General features: G+C 37.0%; 1 protein-coding gene and 1 long non-coding RNA gene across 7 annotated transcripts in view; one reads left to right on the top strand and one right to left on the bottom strand.

Annotated features, from left to right (window-relative positions):
* GLIS3 (GLIS family zinc finger 3) overlaps window positions 1-22,649 on the bottom strand; it is a 683,233-nt gene that overhangs the window by 103,721 nt on the left and 556,863 nt on the right. For all 6 annotated transcript variants that reach the window (XM_006068184.4, XM_006068187.4, XM_006068189.4 and 3 more), the window contains 2 exons: window positions 15,482-15,643; window positions 11,362-11,472 (listed from right to left, as the gene is read on the bottom strand). In XM_006068184.4, coding sequence (XP_006068246.1) covers window positions 11,362-11,472; window positions 15,482-15,643 — 273 coding nt within the window. The remainder of the gene's footprint in view (window positions 1-11,361; window positions 11,473-15,481; window positions 15,644-22,649) is intronic.
* Window positions 19,322-22,547, top strand: LOC123332826. The gene is made up of 3 exons (XR_006549894.2): window positions 19,322-19,455; window positions 21,054-21,191; window positions 22,415-22,547. It is a non-coding gene; the product is annotated as an uncharacterized LOC123332826 (long non-coding RNA).

Below are 22,649 nucleotides of genomic sequence, written 5' to 3'. Positions count from 1 at the left end.
GAGCATTCTTTAGCATTGCCTTTCTTTGGGATTGGAATGAAAACTGACCTTTTCCAGTCCTGTGGCCACTGCTGAGTTTTCCAAATTTGCTGGCATATTGAGTGCAGCACTTTCACAGCATCACCTTTCAAGATTTGGAATAGCTCAACTGGAATTCTATCACCTCCACTAGCTTTGTTTGTAGTGATGTTTTCTAAGGCCCACTTGACTTCACATTCCAGGATGTCTGGCTCTAGGTCAGTGATCACACCATCGTGATTATCTGGGTCGTGAAGCTCTTTTTTGTACAGTTCTTCTGTGTATTCTTGCCATCTCTTCTTAATATCTTCTGCTTCTGTTAGGTCCCATACCATTTCTGTCCTTTATCGAGCCTATCTTTGCATGAAATGTTCCTTTGGTATTTCTGATTTTCTTGAAGAGATCTCTAGTCTTGCCCGTTCTGTTGTTTTCCTCTATTTCTTTGCATTGATCGCTGAAGAAGGCTTTCTTATCTCATCTTGCTATTCTTTGGAACTCTGCATTCAGATGTTTATATCTTTCCTTTTCTCCTTTGCTTTTCGCTTCTCTTCTTTTCACAGCTATTTGTAAGGCCTCCTCAGACAGCCATTTTGCTTTTTTGCATTTCTTTTCCATGGGGATGGTCTTGATCCCTGTCTCCTGTACAATGTCATGAACCTCATTCCATAGCTCATCAGGCACTCTATCTATCAGATCTAGGCCCTTAAATCTATTTCTCACTTCCACTGTATAATCATAAGGGATTTGATTTAGGTCATACCTGAAAGTTTTCCCTACATTCTTCAATTTCAGTCTGAATTTGGCAATAAGGAGTTCATGGTCTGAGCCACAGTCAGCTCCTGGTCTTGTTTTTGCTGACTGTATAGAGCTTCTCCATCTTTGGCTGCAAAGAATATAATCAATCTGATTTCGGTGTTGACCATCTGGTAATGTCTATGTATAGAGTCTTCTCTTGTGTTGTTGGAAGAGGGTGTTTGTTATGACCAGTGCATTTTCTTGGCAAAACTCTATTAGTCTTTGCTCTGCTTCATTCCGTATTCCAAGGCCAAATTTGCCTGTTACTCCAGGTGTTTCTTGGCTTCCTACTTTTGTATTCCAGTCCCCTATAATGAAAAGGACATCTTTTTTGGGTGTTAGTTCTAAAAGGTCTTATAGGTCTTCATAGAACCGTTCAACTTCAGCTTCTTCAGCGTTACTGGTTGGTGCATAGACTTGGATTACTGTAATATTGAATGGTTTGTCTTGGAAACGAACAGAGATCATTCTGTCGTTTTTGAGATTGCATCCAAGTACTGCATTTTGGACACACACCCACACACCACTAATAAAAGCCAGTTTCCCCAGCAGGAAAGGATAATGACAAGGTATTTTTCTCTATTGTAATAGCATTTCTAACTCCCACCCCTGTGGCCACAGCTGTCTCCTCCAAGGATGGAGCTCCGTCTCATACGGGACCTCAGCAAGCGCTGGGCATGTGTTTCCTCACTAGTAGCGACCACATACCCATGGGATGGCTGTTCGTATCCAGATTTCACCAATGAGAACAGTTTAACAGATGCAAATTCAAAACAACAAAAACAAGGTCTAAAGTGGATATAACAGTAAAACTCTTCTGTATGAAATCTGTATTTACCCATTTCCCATTCACATAACACTATCCACAGGAAAACTGACAAGTGGTGGGGATTTTCAACCAAAACACATGGATTCTCTCCAGTAAGTTTGTCTAGTAAAGATTTTAAAACACAAATAAGACCACAAATGTGTTTCTAGTATGAAGAAAAAACAAAATAGATATATAAACAATTCACAATTATGTTATGATCTCAGTTTCCTTTAATTGCTTTTAAACAGCTAAAATCCCTTTAAGGGTAAAATAAATTAATGGAGAAGTCTCGAGCGGAGAAAAACAACTTACTAAAATTTCAACAATCACTTGTCTTCTCTGTTAGCAACCCTTAGTAGACAACATCATGTAATTATAGTAGTAATAGTTAACCCTTATTGGCCATGTATAACATACCAGACACCGTGGTAAGCATTTTACTGTCATTATTTCATTTAATATGATAAAAACACACTATATTAACAAACATTATATGACATAAACTTATGACAAAAATGACCGAATTAAAAGTTAACATATGATAAACTTGCATGATTCTGTAAGTTCTCTGATATATAACACAGAATTGTGGCTGTTTAAGCTGCTAAGTCATGTCTGACTCTTAAAACCCATGGACTGTAGCCTGCCAGGCTCCTCTGTCCATGGGATTTCCCAGGCAAGAATACTGGAGTGGGTTGCCACTTCCTTCTCTAGGGGATCTTCCCAACCCAGGGATTGAAGCCTGGTCTCCTAGGGAAGCCCATAACACAGAATACATGTTTAAAAAAGCATCTGGTTATTTGCTTAAAGTATAATCCTCCTCTACTCTTTTAGCATGGTATCTATAAATTAATTGGCATGAACTAGTTTGCTTTGAATCATCACTGGTATAGTAAAAGGGAGTAAGATTAGTATATCTGATAATTAATTTCCTTATGTTTTCCTAGTGAATAATAATTAATTTGGACTAAAATAAATTATATTTTGAGTTTCACCAGGCCCCATTTTTGTCACTAGTATCACCTTCAAATAAAGTAGCCTCAGTTAAATTTTAATATAATGTATTTTATTTTATGGGTGTGATGGTCAGTTTTACATGTCTGTTTGGCTAGCTTTTCCCTCCCCAGTTATGCAATAAAACACGAATCTAGGTATTTTTTAGTTGTGATTAACATTTCTAATCAATTTTTAATCCAAGCAGGTGAAAAGGCCTTAAAAGCAGAACTGAGGTTTCCCTGAGAAAGAAGAAATTTCACCTGTGGGCTGCTCATCCAATCCTAGAAGTAGAAACTCTGGTACCATCTTGACTCTACCCTTCATCTCTGGCATCCAATCCATCACCACTTCCTGTCCACTCATTTTTCTCTCAACTGCCACTATCCTTGTCCAGGTTTCTATAATCTTATAAAACTGCATATCATCCTACCTGGTGCAATTGCTTTAGACTTCTCCATTAATTTATTGCACCCTACTCCCCATACTTGAATTCCCCAGCTATACAATCAGCCCACCAGCTGTCAAAATCCAGCTTTAACATCTCTGATTGCCTCAAGGGAAAGGAGCCTATCTTACCATTTTTGTATTCACAAGCACTTATCAAAATATCAGACACACAGTAAATGTTGGGTAAGTAGGAGTCAATCCTCCAGAACATAAGCAGCATAGATTCTTCTTAGGTGGGCAAAGTTGTAGGGGTTTATTATCATTAAAGCCAGGTGAAACAGTCTCTAGGTATCTTACATTTCTTTTGGCTCAGAGAGTCTTTTTTTTTTTTTAATAACAGCTTTATTGAGGTATAATTGATATACAAGGAACTGCACATATGTAATATGTACAACTTGATGAGTTTGGATATATGCAAACACCCATGATATCATAACTGCAACCAAGGTAATAGACATATAACACACCTCCCAGAGTGTTTGCTTGTGTTCCTTTGTGTGTATGTATGGTGGGGTTCTCGCTCTTTTATCATCAAGAAGTCTTAATTTTGGACAGTCAGTGAAATCTATGGGGTTTCTCCTTAGAAAAATACATTTTACATAATTTCTGAGATTTCATGGACTTTATAGAACCCACTCATCCATGTATTCCCCTATGGTCCATGGACCCCAAGTAAACCTCTGAATAGAACCAAGTATTGCAGATTCAAGTTTGATTTTAATTCCCTCTGGTTTTGGTCTCAACTTCCTTTCCTTTTTCTGGATCATTTTTGCACCACCATCCAAGCATCCATATGACCTACAGAAACTAGCTATTAGTCCTCACTGAAAGAGGTCTTCATTTACAAGAGTATTCAGTTCTTACAAAGAAAAATATTTCCAAGGACATTATTGTTCTGTTGTTGTTCACAATAGACCACCCTGGATTGTAGGTATGTGTAACAACACTTTCTACCAAGATGGTTACCCTTTCACCTTTGAGGCCCTATGTTTGCCGTTCAAGATAGCTATGAAGATGGAGAAATGGAAAAACTGGGGGACTGTAACTTAAGCAAAGTCAAGGAGCAATTCATAGTACTGCATAAAAGAAGCCCATACCTTCTGACATCCAATCCAGAAACTACTCTTGAGACCCAGCCACCTTCCCAGTATCCACATGAAAAGTTTTCACATTAGGCTTATCCAAGCCCCTGTGTAAAGTCACCTGAAAATAAATCTTTAGAGCTCAAGATACAAACAAATAGAAGAATATTACTCATGGTTAGCAAAGACAAAATTCAACTGAATCTGAAAAGGAAAGACAAGAGAGAACTAGCAGAGGAAGCTGTAATTGCATGACAGGCCAGTTCTTCAGAAGTGGAGACAAAGACAAAACCGAGGAGGGCCTGATGAGCTGTGTCATGATATGGTAAGACATTATGTTTAGGCAGCAGAAAGTCTGAAATACATGCTTTTATTACAAAATCATTTTGATCAGAATCTAATAAGAGAAAGAAAAGGAGAAGCTTGGAAGGTTTCTGTCAATCAATCAAAAAAAGCAATTATCTAGGAACCATCTCTAAAAGCTGGCTGTGCTAGGCACTGTACATCCTGAACTGCTCACTAAAGCGCCTGTCATAAGGCCCTCATTCTTTACACAGTTGGCCAGAGCTCTGCCACACACTCCTAATTTTTTTGTTCTAATTAAGAATTTTCAAGGGGAATAGAACTAAAACTACTGTGCCACACATGACAAAGAATTGTGATAAAATCAAGAACAATGTAGAACTCTATAGATCTCCCCATCTCTTTCAAATAGGAGAGACTAAAACTTCACTCCTTAAGAGTGTCTATCAGTCACAAAGGAACTCCCAGATACACTGTTCCAGAAGCATGCTCTGTGTGACTTTAATCACAGCATTTCTCCTACTGCACAGAGCACATGTCTCCATGTATCTCTCACTGGAATGTAATCTTCAAGAGGGCAAGTTTAGTTCTCACTTGTTTTTAAATCCCAGAGCTGATGCAGGGTCTCACTTGCTACTTATGCTGACTGCTCGTGCATGTGCGTGCATGCCCAGTTGCTTCAGTCATGTCCAACTCTTTGCAACCCTATGGACCGAAATGCTGCCCATCTGAGTCATTTTTTCAGGTGGGAGATACAAGTAATGCTTTTCACTGTCTAGGATCCAATTCCTCTAATGCCAACTGAGGAAAGGCTGCCAAAAAGTTTAACTACAACAAAGTAAGATGATTCTGACATCTACTGCTATGCTCTCAGCAGTAGAATCTCTTAAAAGAAGCTCAAACAGAAAGGTACAATATTTCAACTTAAGCAGAGCTTTAAATTTTTTTGCAGGCAATACAGTGTTCTCATTTCTAAAGTGGTCATTTGAATGTGTTTCTGACCATCTCACCTCAACAACTCCCCCTCTTTTACCTCCATGTCAATTTCCTCACTGCTTCCTTGCCTACATTTATGCTATTTTTTGTTCATCTTTTTTATTATTGCTGGATTTCATCAAGATAGTTTGGCTCTATGAGGACAAAGAATATGTCTGTTTTATGCACACTTGCATTCATGGGTCTAATCCAATGCCTCACACACAGTAGGTGCTTAATAAATATTTGTTGAATGGAATAAATTACTTGAGAACGTATTTCTCAAATAATTTACAGAAGAGTAGTTGGATAAGATGTTCTAGAGGAAATAGAAGGTTGTTTTGTTGACAAAGTAATACTGAATTAAATCAATCAAATTAATGTTATTTTCCCTCTGGAATACTGGTGTATCTAAAGCTCTGAGAACTCTTACAAGAGGGAAACCATTGAATATTATTCAACTCAGCATTTCCCAAGTTTATATGATAACAAAAAAACTTCCTAAAACAATTACCTGATAAGATTCTGTAGATTGTGTTCTAGAGAAAACACTTTGGGAAACACTGCTTTAAGGGCTAAAAAAAGACATTGGGCCAGGCTAAGAGATGTGAGTATCTATTTTTCTGTATTCACAAAGCCGAAGACAGTTTCTCTGATCTCTCCAGAAAGGAACAGAACATTTTTCTAATTATCTATTTACTGTCATGGACAACCATCTCTACCCTTCCATTTTCCATCACCAAATGTGAATTCTCAATTCCTTTTCATTGGCTCCAATCACCATGTAGCATTAAAATGTTCTCAAAAGCACAGCTGGTTTCATATTGGATCTGCTTTAAAAAGAAGCCTCCAGGCAACTGGTTTCAACTCGAAATCAGTATTATCAACTGGGGGTTAACCTGACTTTTTTTTTTTCATTTACATTTAATTATTAGTTAGCATCACTATTTTGAACTGAAATTGTTTATTTTACAAAAAAGCATACCTAGTGCCTTTCTTGAAATCTGTTACCCTCAACTGAGACATCAGGACATTCAGGCAGGTAATATGTCTCACCATCATTGTGAGGTGTAATGTAAGTAATCTGTCAGCAACAACTGTTAAGTAGAAAAGTTAATAAGTGACTCAAACACACACAGACACACACACACACACACACACACACACTGCTGCTGCTGCTGCTAAGTCGCTTCAGTCGTATCCGACTCTGTGTGACCCCATAGACAGCAGCCCACCAGGCTCCTCTGTCCCTGGGATTCTCCAGGCAAGAACACTGGAGTGGGTTGCCATTTCCTTCTCCAATGCATGAAAGTGAAAAGTGAAAGTGAAGTCGCTCAGTCGTGTCTGACTCTTAGCGACCCCATGGACTGCAGCCCACCAGGCTCCTCCGCCCATGGGATTCTCCAGGCAAGACACTAGTGCCATTTTAATGTCATTGCTGTAATAACATCAGTTTTACTCAAATTCCAATATGATTTCCTAAATGTGAGTGGAAGAAGAGAAGCTACCAGTTCATCTTGAAATGTTATGTCTATAATATGTGTCTATGACTGACATTACATTGAGAGTTAGAGAAATTCTTAATTTATTCCTGAGCAGGAAAAAAATGGAAGGAAGGAGGGAGAAGGTTGAAGGAAAAAAGACTATCAAAATCTGGGAGGACCTCTGACTGTGTCCTTCATCTGTATATTCCATATGCCATGTAGATGATGACACAAAATAACTGATAGAAAAAGTAAGTCCCACTAACTCTTTTATACATGCTTTCATTTAGGGGAAAATGTATTTTTTCCACATAGCTTTTTGAAGATTTCAACCACTGCACAAAACAAGATGAGCCTATGTTGTATTTAATGAAATTGTTCATACTTTTGAGTATATATGGGGTGCTAGTGGCTCTGAGCAGATTCCAGAGTATCACCAGTTCTACAGCGTTAAATAAGCAATCTATTTCAGCCAGAAAGCTATATAGGGCTGTTCTCTAAGTAGAAAATACATATACATGTTGCATTCACTACACTTCAAATGCTACACTTGCTTGCTTTAAAACAGCCCGTGTTGAGGTCAGTGGGTCAAAGGTGAATGTTTAACAAACATTTAATAAATCACACCCAAAGTTTGGAATCTTTGTGGAAGTGTGAAATGGACAAAGGATTCACGTCATCTCTAACTTTTGGCCTAGTATTCTTTCCATTCACTTTTTAAAAGTCCATTTGGATAGCAGGCCAGAGTTGAAGGAAACCTCCCTGCTTATGGCACTTGCAAGGTGAAACTGAAAATTTCTAACAAAGCTCACAGCCTTGAGGAAAATTTCAAGTGGCTTATGGTCTTAGTTTTTTCTGATTTCCCCACTCATTATCAGACAAAATTGAAGGACAGATTCTGCCTTCTGCTCTGTAGACTGAATTTTATTCTCACTGGAGACCATAGCTGGTGACTTAAGTATTTTGCTACTCATTTATCTGTGTAGCCCTCTATTTAATGGACTCAAGATCTGCAAAGCACATTCTATGGAAGAAGTCTGTACATTAGCTGATGGGATGTGTGGGTGTGCACACATCAGACAAAGAGAAAAGTTACTCTGCATGCAATGAGCCAAATCATCTCAATTCTTTTGCAGAAGAGGTTTTTTTTTTTTTCCTTTGTTTTCACAGCTTGAATAATATTTAGCTGAGTTTTCAGGTTCTTGGTTTTCAGTAGGATCCAACAGGTGTGGGAAAGGGCCCCATGCCCATGACCAGGGCATCACTTACCAGATCTCTACCCCTCCTAATAAACATTTGTCTTACGGGTGAGGGTGGCTTGTCACTGGCCATGATTTCAGAGAAAGGCTTCATAAAGCCAGCCATGTTAAGACCAAAATAATGTCATTTAGTGTCCAGGGGGAGGTTGAAAAGAGGATTAGAGGCAGGCAGGCAGGCAGGGTATATTAAAGGAGTCCATGACTAACAGGGTGTGACAGAAAAGAGTTTTATTCTTTTCAACAAAACAATTCCCTAGGGCTGGGACCATTACTCCACTGTGCCTTTATCACCTTGGAATTTTTATGGTTATTTTTGATGAATTCACATTTTTGTAAAGGCTTTTTGAAATAATGCCAATTTTCAATTTTTAATTAAAGTCGTAAATAATCTTAATTCTGCTTTAAAAGGGTTATTGTTTCTTACTTTTTTAAATCATTGCTGCCAGGAAATATTCCAAATACCAAGCCCTGATGTGAGTTAGTAATTAGAATCTCTCTGAGGTCTAGTAACATTCTACCATGTAAATACTACACACCAATACACCGGCGCAAGGTTTGAAAATGTGGATTGATTGATTTCAGGTTTATTAGCACTGCTTTTCCTGGGAGTGACATTGCCTCTTTTTATTGGATAGAGCCACTTTCCTCATTTTAATTTCCATGAATTAGTCCATCAAAGATCCACACAGGGTTTTTAAAATCTTCAGATTAAAAGGCCAGGTTAAAATTTGGAAAGTAAACACAGTAAACTTGTCACTAAGGACTAAGCAAATAATGTCGGCCAAATCCAGTTTAGTCACTTGCAGGAAAGAGTGAACAACAAAAGCTGAATCACTGGAGTGATAATACCTCATTTCACATAAGACAAAATTAAGAGAATATTGTAATATTTGACATTAGATTGTAATTCTGCCCCTTGAAAGTATATCCTTTTATCCAGATTGTCTATTAAAGGTTCTTAAAAACTGTTTACAAATTTATAGTCTTAAGATCTGAATATCTTCTTTAAATTAGTGCTTCAAACATCTTTCACAGAATCAAAACTACTCTTCCCTTATAAAGAAGCTGAAATAATCTGTGTTTGAGCAATATAAGCTATTAATAACTCCTAAAAATATCACATTATGTTTTCATACCTACTGTCAACCTGGGTTACTCTCTTGGGTTGAATATCATATTACTGCTTATTTGTCTACGTGTGAGACTTACATTCTGTCATGTCCACAACAATTGTTATTCTCTATGAAGGTGCTCTTGAATCTTATAACAAATTTGCTAATACAGTAAAACCTCATACATTTGGGACAACTTGGAGGTACACAATGGTCAGATTTAGGGGGAAGAAACTCAGCAAGAGGATTTTTTGTTTAAGAAACACAATTTATTATTTCAAGTTTACAAGATACACATGGATAATGACAAAAACCATTAGACAGTGGTCCTCCTAAACAATTAACAGTATGTCATTATAACAATGGTGTGTTATTTTAAGAATATTAAACATCCTTCTTACAACTTTATTCTTATTATTAATTCACTTAGTTCCTTTGCTGTTTTAAAATACAGGAACATATTACAATCCATGTTGAATGATCATCTATTATGATATGTTGATAATGATCATCTATTATCAGTTGACTGGGATTCCAATTAAAGAGATTTAATTATACTTATGTCTGGAAGATCCCCCGGAGAAGGGAATGGCTATGTACTCCAGTATCTTGCCTGGAGAATTCCATGGACAGAGAGCCTGGCGGGCTACAGTCTATGGGGTCACAAAGAGTCAGACATGACTGAATGACTAACACTTTCACTTTCAACTATATTTATAGAGGAAAACTAAATAATTTTAACAACTGACTTATAAGAGTGGGCTTGTATGCTATTAAGAATATCTATTTTAAAAAAGAACTTTTATCAAATTTTTCTAACTGGACATTTTTCTAACTCACAGCGGAGAGGTCAAATTATTTCCAAATATGAGCCCTCAACTGGCATTGTGCTACCACCTCCCAAGGAAGAAAAAGCTCAAGTAACAAAAAGGTTACAGAGCATATGCCAAAATAAAAGAACCAAATCCCTATAAATCATAAAAGAAGGAAAGATTCTGGTTAGCTTGAAGCCATGGTGACCTGAAAACCATGCCATAGAGTTTAATAGAACCATAGGCGATCATAGGCATCACTGACTCAATGGACACGAGTCTGAGCAAACTCACGGAGACAGTGAAGGACAGGGCAGCCTGGTGTGCTTAATGGGATCACAAAGAGTAGGACACGACTTAGCAACTGAACAACAGTGTTCAGTCACTTGAAATAAGTTTAGTCTTAAACGTCCCTTGAATTTGTTATGAAGGACTCTTAAATGAATTAGGTACCCATCTAAACACAAGTGAAAAACCAAGGTCAGTTCAACATATTTTCTGCCATAATCAGAACATACTTTTTGGTCCAAAAATTTACAAAGTCTGGTATTAGAAAATGCCTGAAAGGTAGTAAGCTCTTGGTTCCTCAAGATGTTAAAGAACAGTATTGTCAACCACTTGCTGGAGATCTTATGAAGTCAGGAGGATAAGTCAGGTAGGTTGGCAGGTTAATCTTTAACATTTCTTCCAAAGCTGAGAGATACTACAGCTTTTAAGAACTCTGAGAGGTTCACTAAGCCCTCAATGATGTCAAAAGTGATTTTAGGTTCAATTTCTTTCTCAGACTTTCATATATAGTACCTATTAAGAAACGTGTTTTTTCTAAGCTTAAAGGGAACAATGCTCTATACATACTCATCCCACCATCTTCGTCAGAGCTAATAATTTTAGCCAATTGATATTTTATGTTTTGTATTGATATTTATTAAGCACTTATCACCAGAAAGAGTATTTGTTGTGTTGTTTTCCCAATTCAATTTTCTTTAACTATTTGGACTTAATTTTGTTACTTTCCAGTTTTGGTGACTTTCACTAATTTCATCAACTTCTATTATACAAATCCTCCCCAGAAATTCATATCTGATTACATCAGCTATGAAAATCACAGCCTTGCTACTACTTCATGAAAGACTTCTCTACTCAGAGTCAAAAATATGTTACACTTTGAGAAGCATTAGGATTACCAATGTCCCACAGAAGCTCCCAGTACTGCAAGAGGAATTAAAATGTGCTTTTCCTGGCTGGATAAATTTTCATTTAAAATTACCTTTTTCCTCGCTTGCTGATCTTTGGAAGAATGTGCCTTCACATGCTTTCTTAAGGAACTTGGGTCTGTGTAGCGTTTGGTGCATCCCGGAATTTGACAAGCATAAGGTTTCTAAATAAGAAAGAAAGAAAGAGCTGTGGTTAAATCATAAAGGTAACTGAGGAAGATTTACTCAAAGACTATTGACTTCAGAGCATGAACTGTTGCCAACTGATTGATGTGAATTGCTATGTGATACTCATGCATTTTAATTAGAAAGCCCAGTAAGTTTGCATCAAGGCAAAGAAAAGAATAAACTTTCAAGAAACAAAGAGATGGCTTATCTTTGAAGATTTTTAAGAGACTGCTACAGAATGCCCTCTTGCCACGAAACCTCCTGTGGCATTTTTCAATATGAAAATTATTGGTATCTCCAGTCATACTTACAATTATGTTCCCCTGAAAACAATCTCTGGTACTGTCAGAAATTAGGAAACACATATTCTTTAAGAGTTCAGGTATAAAGAAGCTGTAGAAAAGTCCAGAAAAGACTGGTAATGTTTCAGAAGAAACCTGATTCAGAAAGAGAGAGGGAGAGAATTAAAAGGGAAAATTAGTGGAAAGTAAGTAGAAGACAGCAGGTTTCAAACAACAGACACATGAAAAATCAGCCAAAGAAACATTAATATTATTAGTTGCAGAGGAGTCCTGCTGTTAAGCCTAGATTAGGTGAATAAGTTCTTGGCTGAGCACGATGAGAAAGAAAACAAGTTCTGGCTACTCCAATTCTCCCATGAGCCTGAGAGATGTAAGGTGTGGAGCCCAAGACAGAGTCTAGAATCTTTTTTATTTTTATGACCCTGGTGATCGGTACATGATAATTAGGAATGACTGAATGAGAGTATTGCACATTGATTCAAATTTTAGCAACATTCCTACTGTAACAACTAAATTCAAACCAAAGGTTCGGGAATGTGACTTTTACACTGTAGAATAAATAAAAACTTTCTTAAGAAGTGAAAAAAAAAAACCTACAAGATTAACTGCGTTAATAAGATGTATTAACTGTCACTCATCTACTTAGTATCTCATCTGGTGAGATATTAAATTTGTGCCTACATGAGGTGAAATGTGAGGAAGAGAACTGAAACTGTTTCTACAATAGAGTTCTCACTTTAGAAACATGCTATTCTATCGACCAACCCCACTTCTCCCAAAACTCAGGTTGTTTTCCTTACTATTTATATTTTGTTCCTGTTTTCATGCACTTGCTTGTCATTTTGTAGGCCAACATTTGTTTCAATTATATTATCTGCTTTCTAAAAACCATATATGTGTTTCACTTTCTTATTGCTATTGTTGCTAATTTTTATTCCAAGAACAGGATAAGGTCATGAATATATAATTTAGTTTGACAATCCTAATTTGAATTCTAAGTTTGAGTATCTGATGTGTTTGTTTATTGACTAACTGGCTGATTGAATGAATGAATCACTCAGCAGCTCTTTCGCTTCCATAATGTGCTAGACATTGTATCACATATCAGGGATCTAACAATGAACAATGGATGAACCAGCCTCTCAATAAGTCACAGTTTCTGCCAAATGATGAGCCAATTATGGGCTGAAGTCATCTGCCAAGACGTTTCCATTGGGTAAACAAAGGTTTTCTTTAACCTGGGAATCTTTCCTGGGTTCACACAGTTTTTTCCCCCTAGTCTTCCCTTTCCTGCCTGGGGGGGACATAAGCCAACATCTTTACTGGCAGTCATGTTATGACCACATAAGTTCATGTTTTGCATTAGAGATGCTGTATATACAAATTGGGGGGAACATTAATGCATTATGTAAATTGATGCCATTATTATTACAATAGTCACCATTACTTGGGTTGGAGAGATAAGAAATGGTTAATGTCATTTTGGATTTGATTTTGAGATACTCTTGAAAAAGGCTTGAATACTGATCATTCCTCCCAGCTAGCTTTCACTCTCTCCCCTGTTATCAGCCACCTGGGATCAGTATGCCAAAACAGCAATGCCAGGGATTGGTCTAAGTGGTACAAGTGTACTGGTCATTTTAACTCAGATTACCTAAGCTTTAAATGGCATGTTACACTTCATCAAACTATATTCTTCATTATTTTCCATTTATACTATAAAATTATTCCCCCTGTTTAGACATTAAGATGCTAATAGAGAAATGATTTAATAACACCTTCCGAGGTTAGAATTATGGACTCCTTCATCTCTGTGGGCAAATCATTTTCCTAGAAGTAAAGAATCCATTTAATTGAAGAAAGATACTTTATCTAAAATTCTGATAGTATTAACATAAGGAGTTATTAGCATAAGGAGTACTTAATGAAAGGGAATGTGGACCTAAATTTTAATAATAAATTCTTCAAGCAACAAGAAGGTAGTTTGAATTTCAAAGAAAAAAATTATGGTTTTAAAAGATTTAATGGAGAAATACTTAAAAAAAAAAAAAACAGTTAAGTTTTAAAAGCTACTGCATTGAACTGAATCATGAAATTATTATCTTAGGTAGTTTTTCTCAAAAGTTTTCCAAAGGGATTTTTTAAATTCAAAATGACTTTAGAAAATGCTCTTGGTTTGATTAGCTAAAATTAGCTCCAAGCAAAGAAGGGTATTGTAGAACCATAACACTTAGCCTCACAATAGTTCTTTCAAACTCCAGATAACTAGCTAGAGTAGAAGCAATTTCTCAAGACAATCTTGTCTCATGAATGTTCATTCTTCCATGATAAAGTTTAATGACAAATTGTAAAATTTATAAGATTCTACCAAGACCATTTTAGACATACAAAATAGGGTATTTAAACATAATTCATTCTCTTTCCTATTTCTACTTTTAAAAAATACTGCTATTCACCAAATTTATTCATTTACTATTCCATTCTGTTGGTCTTAAATTCATTGAATTCAATTCAGCTAGAACAGAAAGGGTCCATCTTATAGCCACATTACTCTAATTATATTTCAGATGTTTACTAGGCAAACCATCACATTATGTATATTAGGATATAATTCTGTTTAGAAAGGTTATGTGACATATAGATAAAATGACTGCTATCAATATGACTAATAGCGACTAATATAAAATTTAATAAATATGTCAGCTATAACATCAGAAGAATCTTAAATATGTATGAGAAGGTGTGTAGAAATAACAGTATCTTTTCAAAATTCAAATTCTGAAGTAGTTTAATAATAGACATCAGAATGTTAACACTGAAAAAGTACTGTCATGAATACATTACTTGCAAGAATGTGGGATAAGAGATCTGTGATGTGTATAATATATTTACCCTGAGGGCTTTGTTAAGTGAACTAAAATTACATACAGTCCACCTAGCCTCATGTAAAAAAAAATGGCATCAAAACCTGAGAAATGCAAAGGAGGACAATCAACATAATTGAGAAAACAAAAGACAGAGTCATGGAAAGGGCATTAGCAAGTGAATACAATGTTTCAGCACTAAGAGAATTAAAGCATAATAATGAAAATAAATTGTTCTCATAGGTTGTATGCCAGTAGATATGTGGCTGTTAACACAGAGGAAGAGTGATAAAACAGGACCCTTGGGAAAGATTTGCTGATTCTTTTTAGATCACTTGAAGGTGAAAATACCAGGTGGTTTCTAAAGCAAAAGGCCAGATTCACTTTCAAAAAGCAGGCCAGTCTCAACGTTCTTATGTCAAGAAAAAAAGAACTAAAATAGGAAAAAAAAAAAAGTGCTTCCTGTTTCTAGCAATAGAGTATCTTATCTATCTTAGTATATCTTGATATCTGAATATTTATTTTAAGGTCCAATCTCTAGCAGTCATTCTCTGTACTAAAATCTGCTATATATTACAGCCCCTAAAGTGCCTCTGCTTTATATACGAACCCTTTTGTCCCAGCCGCTGTAATATTTAGGATAACCTGTTACGATAGAAAAAGGAAAAGAACCAAACAGGGCCCCTTCTGGCTCTCTACCAGGTTTCACTGCTGCCCTTGGCCTTGTCCCTATAACCTGCAGGTCATAAAGCAAACACCTCCACCATCCCTCTATCACACGGGCACTTCCTCACACCGGGACTTAAGGCTGGAAGTTGGAAGGCTCCTGCCATTCTTACAGTGTCCAGATGTGTCCTCTGGTGCTTGGCGCGGTCACTGGAGTTACTGAAGGCCTTCTGACAGCCCGGATGCTGGCACAAATACGGCTTCTCGCCTGTGTGGCTCCGCAAATGAATCTTGAGATTTTCGAGCCTCGAAAAGGCCTTCTTGCAACCTTCAAACTGCAAAAAGAAAATAATTTTTGGTTGCTGAGAAGGACCTTGAATGTTTGGGGTTGTGGGGGACAGGAAAAATAAATGTCCTTAATTTATTCTTAGCCTATAACAACAACAACAAAAAGAAATCCAAATAGTAACAGTATTACTTGTAAAAATATCCATATGTTTGTGTGAACTGCGTTTTTCTACTGAATATACTTGCCACTTTCCATACCAGATTTGTGTCCCAAACTGATTTTTGTGATTACTTATGTCAGAGAAAATTTTCTGTGAGCCATCTGGCTTGGTTAATAAAAATACAGTAAAGCATGTCTTAAAGATTTGTTTAAAAGTTAACACACTTTCATTTCCAAATTGGTCTAAATTGAAGGAAACAGGAAGGAAGAAACTTTTTACAACTAATAAACTAATAACAACAAAAGAATCAGAGTGATGTTTGAGAAAAAGAAGTAAATTGAAGACCCAAGAGTTAGAGATGAAAAGGACATGTGTCTGCTGAATCATTATGATAATAAGCTTTCTTAATTCTATCTCAAGTGGTTTTCAACTTCCAAGAGTGACCTTTTTAATATACAGGGTGACGCCAAGCCTAATGAGATAAAGTTTTTAACATGCTTTTAAAAAGGAACAAGAAGACAATCCATCTAGTACCAAATCATATTCCAAATAAAGTTATAGTTTTATTTATTTCTATTTTTAAAGAAACTTTGTTATCTGGTTCTTGAAGAGAAGAATTGTAAATGAAAAGTTGAAGATCTTAAGAAATGTTTCATTGGTTTGTCAGTAACATTTATTGATGGTAACATTTACTTACTGTCTTCTGTGTGCAAAATATCAGCTACTATTAGAGGGTCAAAGTGATTTCAATCCTTGAAGTGACAGTCTAACAGAAAACATGTTAGAGAATGCCTACATATGAAGCATAAATGTGAGATGGGTGTTTATCCTTTAATTCTCTCTTTGGTGCTAAGCCCTGGAATATATATGTCCCTTCAGCAATTTTGATGCCATTAGAGTTCCCAGTGCAAGGGAAAACTGTAATTTAAAAACTATAAGAACAAAACATAATATGTTTAATGCAATTAAGAAGCATTACATCTTAGAGAGGAATGTAGGGGTGGTAAGGGGAACAGAAGTAAAGAATGTTAAATTGAAAACGGTTTACATTAAAAATTAGCAGGTATAACTTAAACTTACTGCAAGAAATGTTATAAAATTCCTCAGTTCTCTTACTTTTTATCAATACAACAGATTAGTACATTGCTCATGAACGGGTGACCCAGAGTTGGGTCAGGTTTTGGTTATTTCAATTTTTACCTTTACGTAGAGGATGAACAAAGGAGGAAGAATAACTAAACATGTCACAACACCATCTATTTAAATAAGTTGTCTAGATTTTGCATGCTAGAATATTTTAAGAAATTTATGAAAGTTGCACTTATTTTTGATTGAGAGTTATACATGTTTCACAGACATATGTTGGTTTATTTCAATTTTGATATTTTGCTTAAAATAATTCTAGTGTTTTCCTGATTTCTATTTCACATAAAAGTAAATTTAGCCTGAACAGAAGATGATTGCTGACAAAGCCACCTACTTTTCAAAAGAATGAAAGACATATAATGTTATATCGCTAGAGGGAGAGAGGAGTTGTGTTTATTTCTGCAGGTTTTCAAGTGGTTCTCATGTTTGAGAATCAGGGGGCTCAAAAGTAACCCCCAATTCATGGCTAAGAGGCCCTTGCCAACCAAACCTGTTTTTAAGGTTCATTCTGAATGACAATTCAGTGTACACTTTTGCTGTAACTCAGTTTGTCTTGGAATCACCTGATAGACCACATTTAGGTCTAAAATGAGCTTATGGTTTTGGACACATCAAGCCTGTAGCCCAGTTCCTAGCAAGGTTGTTTTGCAGGGTGGGCATCACTTTATAGGGGTGCATATCCAGATCTGAGTAGGCCCCAACATCCACTATCTTCTATAGTCACCCGAGATCTTGATCAGAGAAAAGCCTGCATTGTCTCAGCACCAAGACTGGAGTGGAGAATCATTTTAGAATAGCTTAATGAGATTTCTGTGAGCACCAGAAAAATAAGACCCCTGGATCTACCACAGAGTGATTAGACGGGATCCCAAAGTTGCCCCAGAACTAATTCCAACTGCCTACTTCATCAGATGTAAACTAAATGTAGACTAGCATTCCCAAGGTCTCTCTAGTTAAATGTCCATGTAAATGTTCAAAGTCAGAAAATTGTTAGTATTATTGTTAACAGAAGCAATGATCAAACCAAAGAGCTTGCTGCATTCCAAGCAAATCAGTGAAAAATGAACTATATCTCATAAAATCATGACCATTTTTTTTAAAATAGCAAAGGTGGAGGAAAATATGAGCACCCAGATTGAAAATGACAACAAAAAGATTATCAGTAAAAGCATGCAAATCCAGCTGATCTCAAATATTTCCTCTGTAACAGTGAAGTCCAGAAGACAAAAGTCTTTGTAGTATGTGTACGGGCATTATACTACTTTCAGGAGAAAAGATTAAGGACTGAAGGGATTTGATCCCACTGAGCTGAATGAATAAAGGCTAGAGCAAGGCAACCCCACGTACTGGGGGCTCATAAAAACATTACCCACTCGCTCTTATTGAAGAAATTCACTGAGAAGAAACCATGCTGCTGCAGCTGCTGCTAAGTCACTTCAGTCGTATCCGACTCTGTGTGACCCCATAGATGGCAGCCCACCAGGCTCACCGTCCCTGGGATTCTCCAAACAAGAACACTGGAATGGGTTGCCATTTCCTTCTCCAATGCATGAAAGTGAAAAGTGGAAGTGAAGTCGCTCGGTCGTGTCTAACTCCTAGCGACCCCATGGACTGCAGCCTACCAGGCCCCTCCATCCATGGGATTTTCCAGGCAAGAGTACTGGAGTGGGTTGCCATTGCCTTCTCCGGAAGAAACCATGAAACCCACCCAAACCAATCAAATGAAGTGCTGAAGAACTGATAAATGGCTCCATGAGGGACCTAACACCCAACCCATCACAAGAGTATGCAAAGAATAACACCTGATTGAACTTACTACACTAACAATTCTACAAGAAGAAAAAATAGGACCCGTTCATTTTTCTAAGAGTATCTGGATGAAGCTTGAAAGCAAACAATTTTGTGGATTCATTATCATTCATGATGGAAATAAACCTGTAATTCAAACAAGTATTTCCTCTCCCTCAGGCAAGTCTACCCTAAGATTGTAAGTTCAGTTAAATGCAAATAAATTAAAAATATAGTATTTTGGTAGAACTATAGAAGATTGTTACAAAATACACCTAAACTGGATGTTTTGGGTATCTGAGTAAACAGTTGCGTGTTTTCTACTTACATTTTCTCAGGTTTTCAAAATCTTTAATGAGTCTCACCTTGTAAAGAAACATCTAAACGTAAAGGAAAGCAGGAACCCCAGGAGAATTTCTTTGAATTTGGCTACATATTTTCTCATCAAGATTCCTGAAGTGCAAAGTCTATCCTGAGATCTAAGGTCCAAATTGTCACCTGATTGCTTGTGTCATTGCCATGAACCAACTCCTTCACAAAAACTGACCAATATCTTAGTCACTGGATATCTCCTTCCTGGACTGGCTGTGGAGCCAGGAATCTAAGGCCCAGTGACACATAGATGGATCATCAGGCCTGAGATTGCCTGTGCTTTAAACGCAGGCCACATACAGATTAGAGAAAAACAACAAACAAACTCTCAGAATCCAAGGGAGCAGCGGAAGGAGGAAAAGAACAACAAAGAGAAAGACAAATGCAGAATGGTAATGTTTGAGGGAGTGGTGGTGGGAAAAGGGTCTGGGACACATGGGTAATTTTATCTAAATAGCATTCTTATTTTCCTCCCAGACAAACATTGAGTAAGCCCTAGGAGCACGGCACTATGTGATAGACAGTGAGAGAAACAAAAGGATTAAGACTCACATTTTATTCAAGGGAATCTGGAATTAAGATCATTACATGTGGCTGGGCAGGTCATATACTGATGAGGCATGAGCAATGATTCTCAAAGATACATTTGAGATAAGAAGCATTGTCACACCCTTGGGAACCTGTCAGAAACACAAATTCTGTAGCCCAACTCCAGACTTACAGAATAGAAACCTGGGGGGTGCAGGCCCAGACATCTGAGTGTTAAGGAGCCCTCTAGGAGATTCTGATGCTACGGTGTATCTGTGAGTTTGGAATGAAACTCACATTGTAATCACTGCTGCTGTTCTCAAGACAATCTCCTGACAGAAGCAAAATGTCTTACAGAATTCATTCATTTCTAATTGGGGCAAGAGTCATGTGGGCTTGTAGCAGCCCTGGACTAAAAAAGAAACATCTCCATCCCAGGATAAATCAGGGTTATCTCCATATGCACTGCAAATGAGACAATATTCCAGAATGCCAGTCTCATACTAGAGATTCTTTAAGCTCTTAACTATTTAATCTGTTGCCAAGCAGATTCTAGTTCTGAAATAGGCATGCCTAAAAATTCCCTCAGTGACCTCTTGACCAACAAAACATCCCATGTTTCTAGCACCTATTACATTCTGCTGTTGAGAAAAAGCAGTGAAGGGGAGCCATTATTTTCCAATTGCACATTTCAGTGACTACAGACACATACAAGAACAATGCATGAAGTGGCAGAACTTTAAATCTCACGGGTTTGAAAATACGGCACTGCGTGAAGCCTTACGCTGAGAAAAATCTCTTTAACTCTGAGGCTGTTTTCAAGGAACAAGCCTTAATTAAGAAGTATAAGTTGCCTCAAATCCAGAGAAACTTAGCTTGCACCACTTTGTTAATTTAGGAGATTATTTCATATTTAAAGGATCACAACTGGACTGTAATCACCATCTATATAGATTGGCTTGATTACAGATTGTTGACATTAAGTGGCATTAAGATGACCTTTGAAATATTACTTTCCCTTTCTATTAGAGGCTTTTGTGTAAGGTTTTGAAAATGAAAGACTCATTAGACACCATTAAAATAGGATTTATTCCATATGTGTAACCAGTAATCAAGTAGAATATTACTCCTTCCCCTAATCAGCAATTTATAGTGTTGAGAAGCACAGGTTCATATTCAAAGCAGTAATAATAGCAAACCTTTCCTGATCAGGTTTCTCTACCATCACTAGTGTCAACAAAACCAAAACAGAAAGGAGTCTATGATGCTGGACATGCTTTTTAATAATATACATTTGATTTCAATTAAGGCTCAGTGTTTACGACCCTTGTAGGTATAAGCTTTTACAATTTCATCAGTCAAGACCAATTATTCCTATTAGTGATGGCTGAGCTGTGATATGCTGTGCAGAGTTGGGGACTTACTGATGAATTATATGCTAGTTTACATCTTCCATGTACAGCCCAAAGACAACAGAGATGAAAGCCATTGGTGGAAAGGTCAGCAAATATTTATCATGCTGTGGATATAGTCAAGGTGACTTCCACAATAAGCCCAAGAGTTCAAGTCTACTTGAATCATGGACATATCTGCAAAAGGTGTAAGTAAAAGATGGCTTTGTCTGTGACTCTGAAAGAGGGGCACAAAGGCACAGCTGAGGGCCCAGAGCCACCTCATACTCATGAGAAGAGGTGAGAAATCTGACTCTAGTGTTTAGCTGAGATTCACCAGCTTTCTTCCAGGACAGTGCTGGCCATCTTTATGTGCTCATGAGTCACTGGGCATGTTGTCAATATTAAAATACAGATTTGATTCAGTAGATACAGAGTAGGGCCTGAGAGTCTGCATTTCTAACCACCTCCTATATCATATTTTTAAATGTTGAATGTTCAAAGATGCCAATTTGAAAAGTAAGGTTCTAGGGGTTATTAAACTACTTTCAGGTTGAAAATGTACGGTTTAATGGGATTCAAAGAAAAGAGACAAACAAAGAACTAGAGTAAGAATAAAAAGACTTGCTTTTGATGAACCAAACTATTGTCGCTTTGTCCACAGAAGTATGGAAGAGTGAAATCTATTTGTTAAACTTAGGTTGAGAAGAGAACAGAAAGTGTTTTCTAGGGGCATAAAAGCAGAAGAAAACTCAGGGGGAAAAAAAAAAGCATAAGAAATCAAAACAGAAAGACTGCAGAAGCACACTGGAGCAATCTGACATTGTTTCTCCTTCAGTGTTATTCGCACTGGGCATATGGCTTGCCTCATGCTATCCCGTGGTTTCTGCTCCCAGTGCATCTTATTAGAACTGGATGTTCCAGCAAATCTGAATATTTACCACATCAGTTTGTATAAAGTGTTACATAAAGGGAGAAGAAAATAATTCACATGTTTTGAGGCTTTAAAAAAGTATGTAGTTCATGAATTTACTATACTGAGCAATATGGAGTTCTTCCCTCTCCAAGCTTCATTCAGACTACTAATTCTGTAAAGAGGAAGGAGATGTCTCTGCAGGTTCTCACTTGAAAATATGAGTGATTTTGCTCATGTTTTTAATCTAATCACCTTATTGTCTACAATGGAAGCAATATACTCACAGAAAAGGAGTTTGTATGTTTCCTTTTGGTTGTTAAAAGTAATATCTGATTTTATAATATTTTGAAGGGTCTACCAAGAGGAACAGTGGCCTCATTGGAAAATTATTTAAAATTGTGGTAGGGTTACCCTGGTTAATTTGAGATTTCTCTTAACTTCAGGGAAATCAGTGCACCCCAAAGTGATTTTACAAAGATTTCAAATATCTAAACAGATTGCCCTTGCGTTTTCTAGGACAGCCTTGCTTCAAAGTTTCCTGGTCTTTTGGGGGAAGCAGCCAGAATGGGGAAGACACTCTGACACTTCAGCCTCAATGAGTCAACTACTTCAGTGCGTGTCACTTATCTGGAATTCTGAAGTGGCCTACTGTACTCATTTATCGAGATTTTCTTGAACTATTAAAATTTTGTAGAATTAATATAAAACCCTTTCTGTAATGTTTTCCTAAACTGTAAAAAAGAGATCCCAG

This window comes from Bubalus bubalis, chromosome 3 (genome assembly GCF_019923935.1).
Source record: "Bubalus bubalis isolate 160015118507 breed Murrah chromosome 3, NDDB_SH_1, whole genome shotgun sequence".
Lineage (NCBI taxonomy): Eukaryota > Metazoa > Chordata > Mammalia > Artiodactyla > Bovidae > Bubalus > Bubalus bubalis.
The sequence above is the reverse complement of the archived record's forward strand: the minus strand, read 5'-3'. Positions and strand labels throughout refer to the sequence as shown.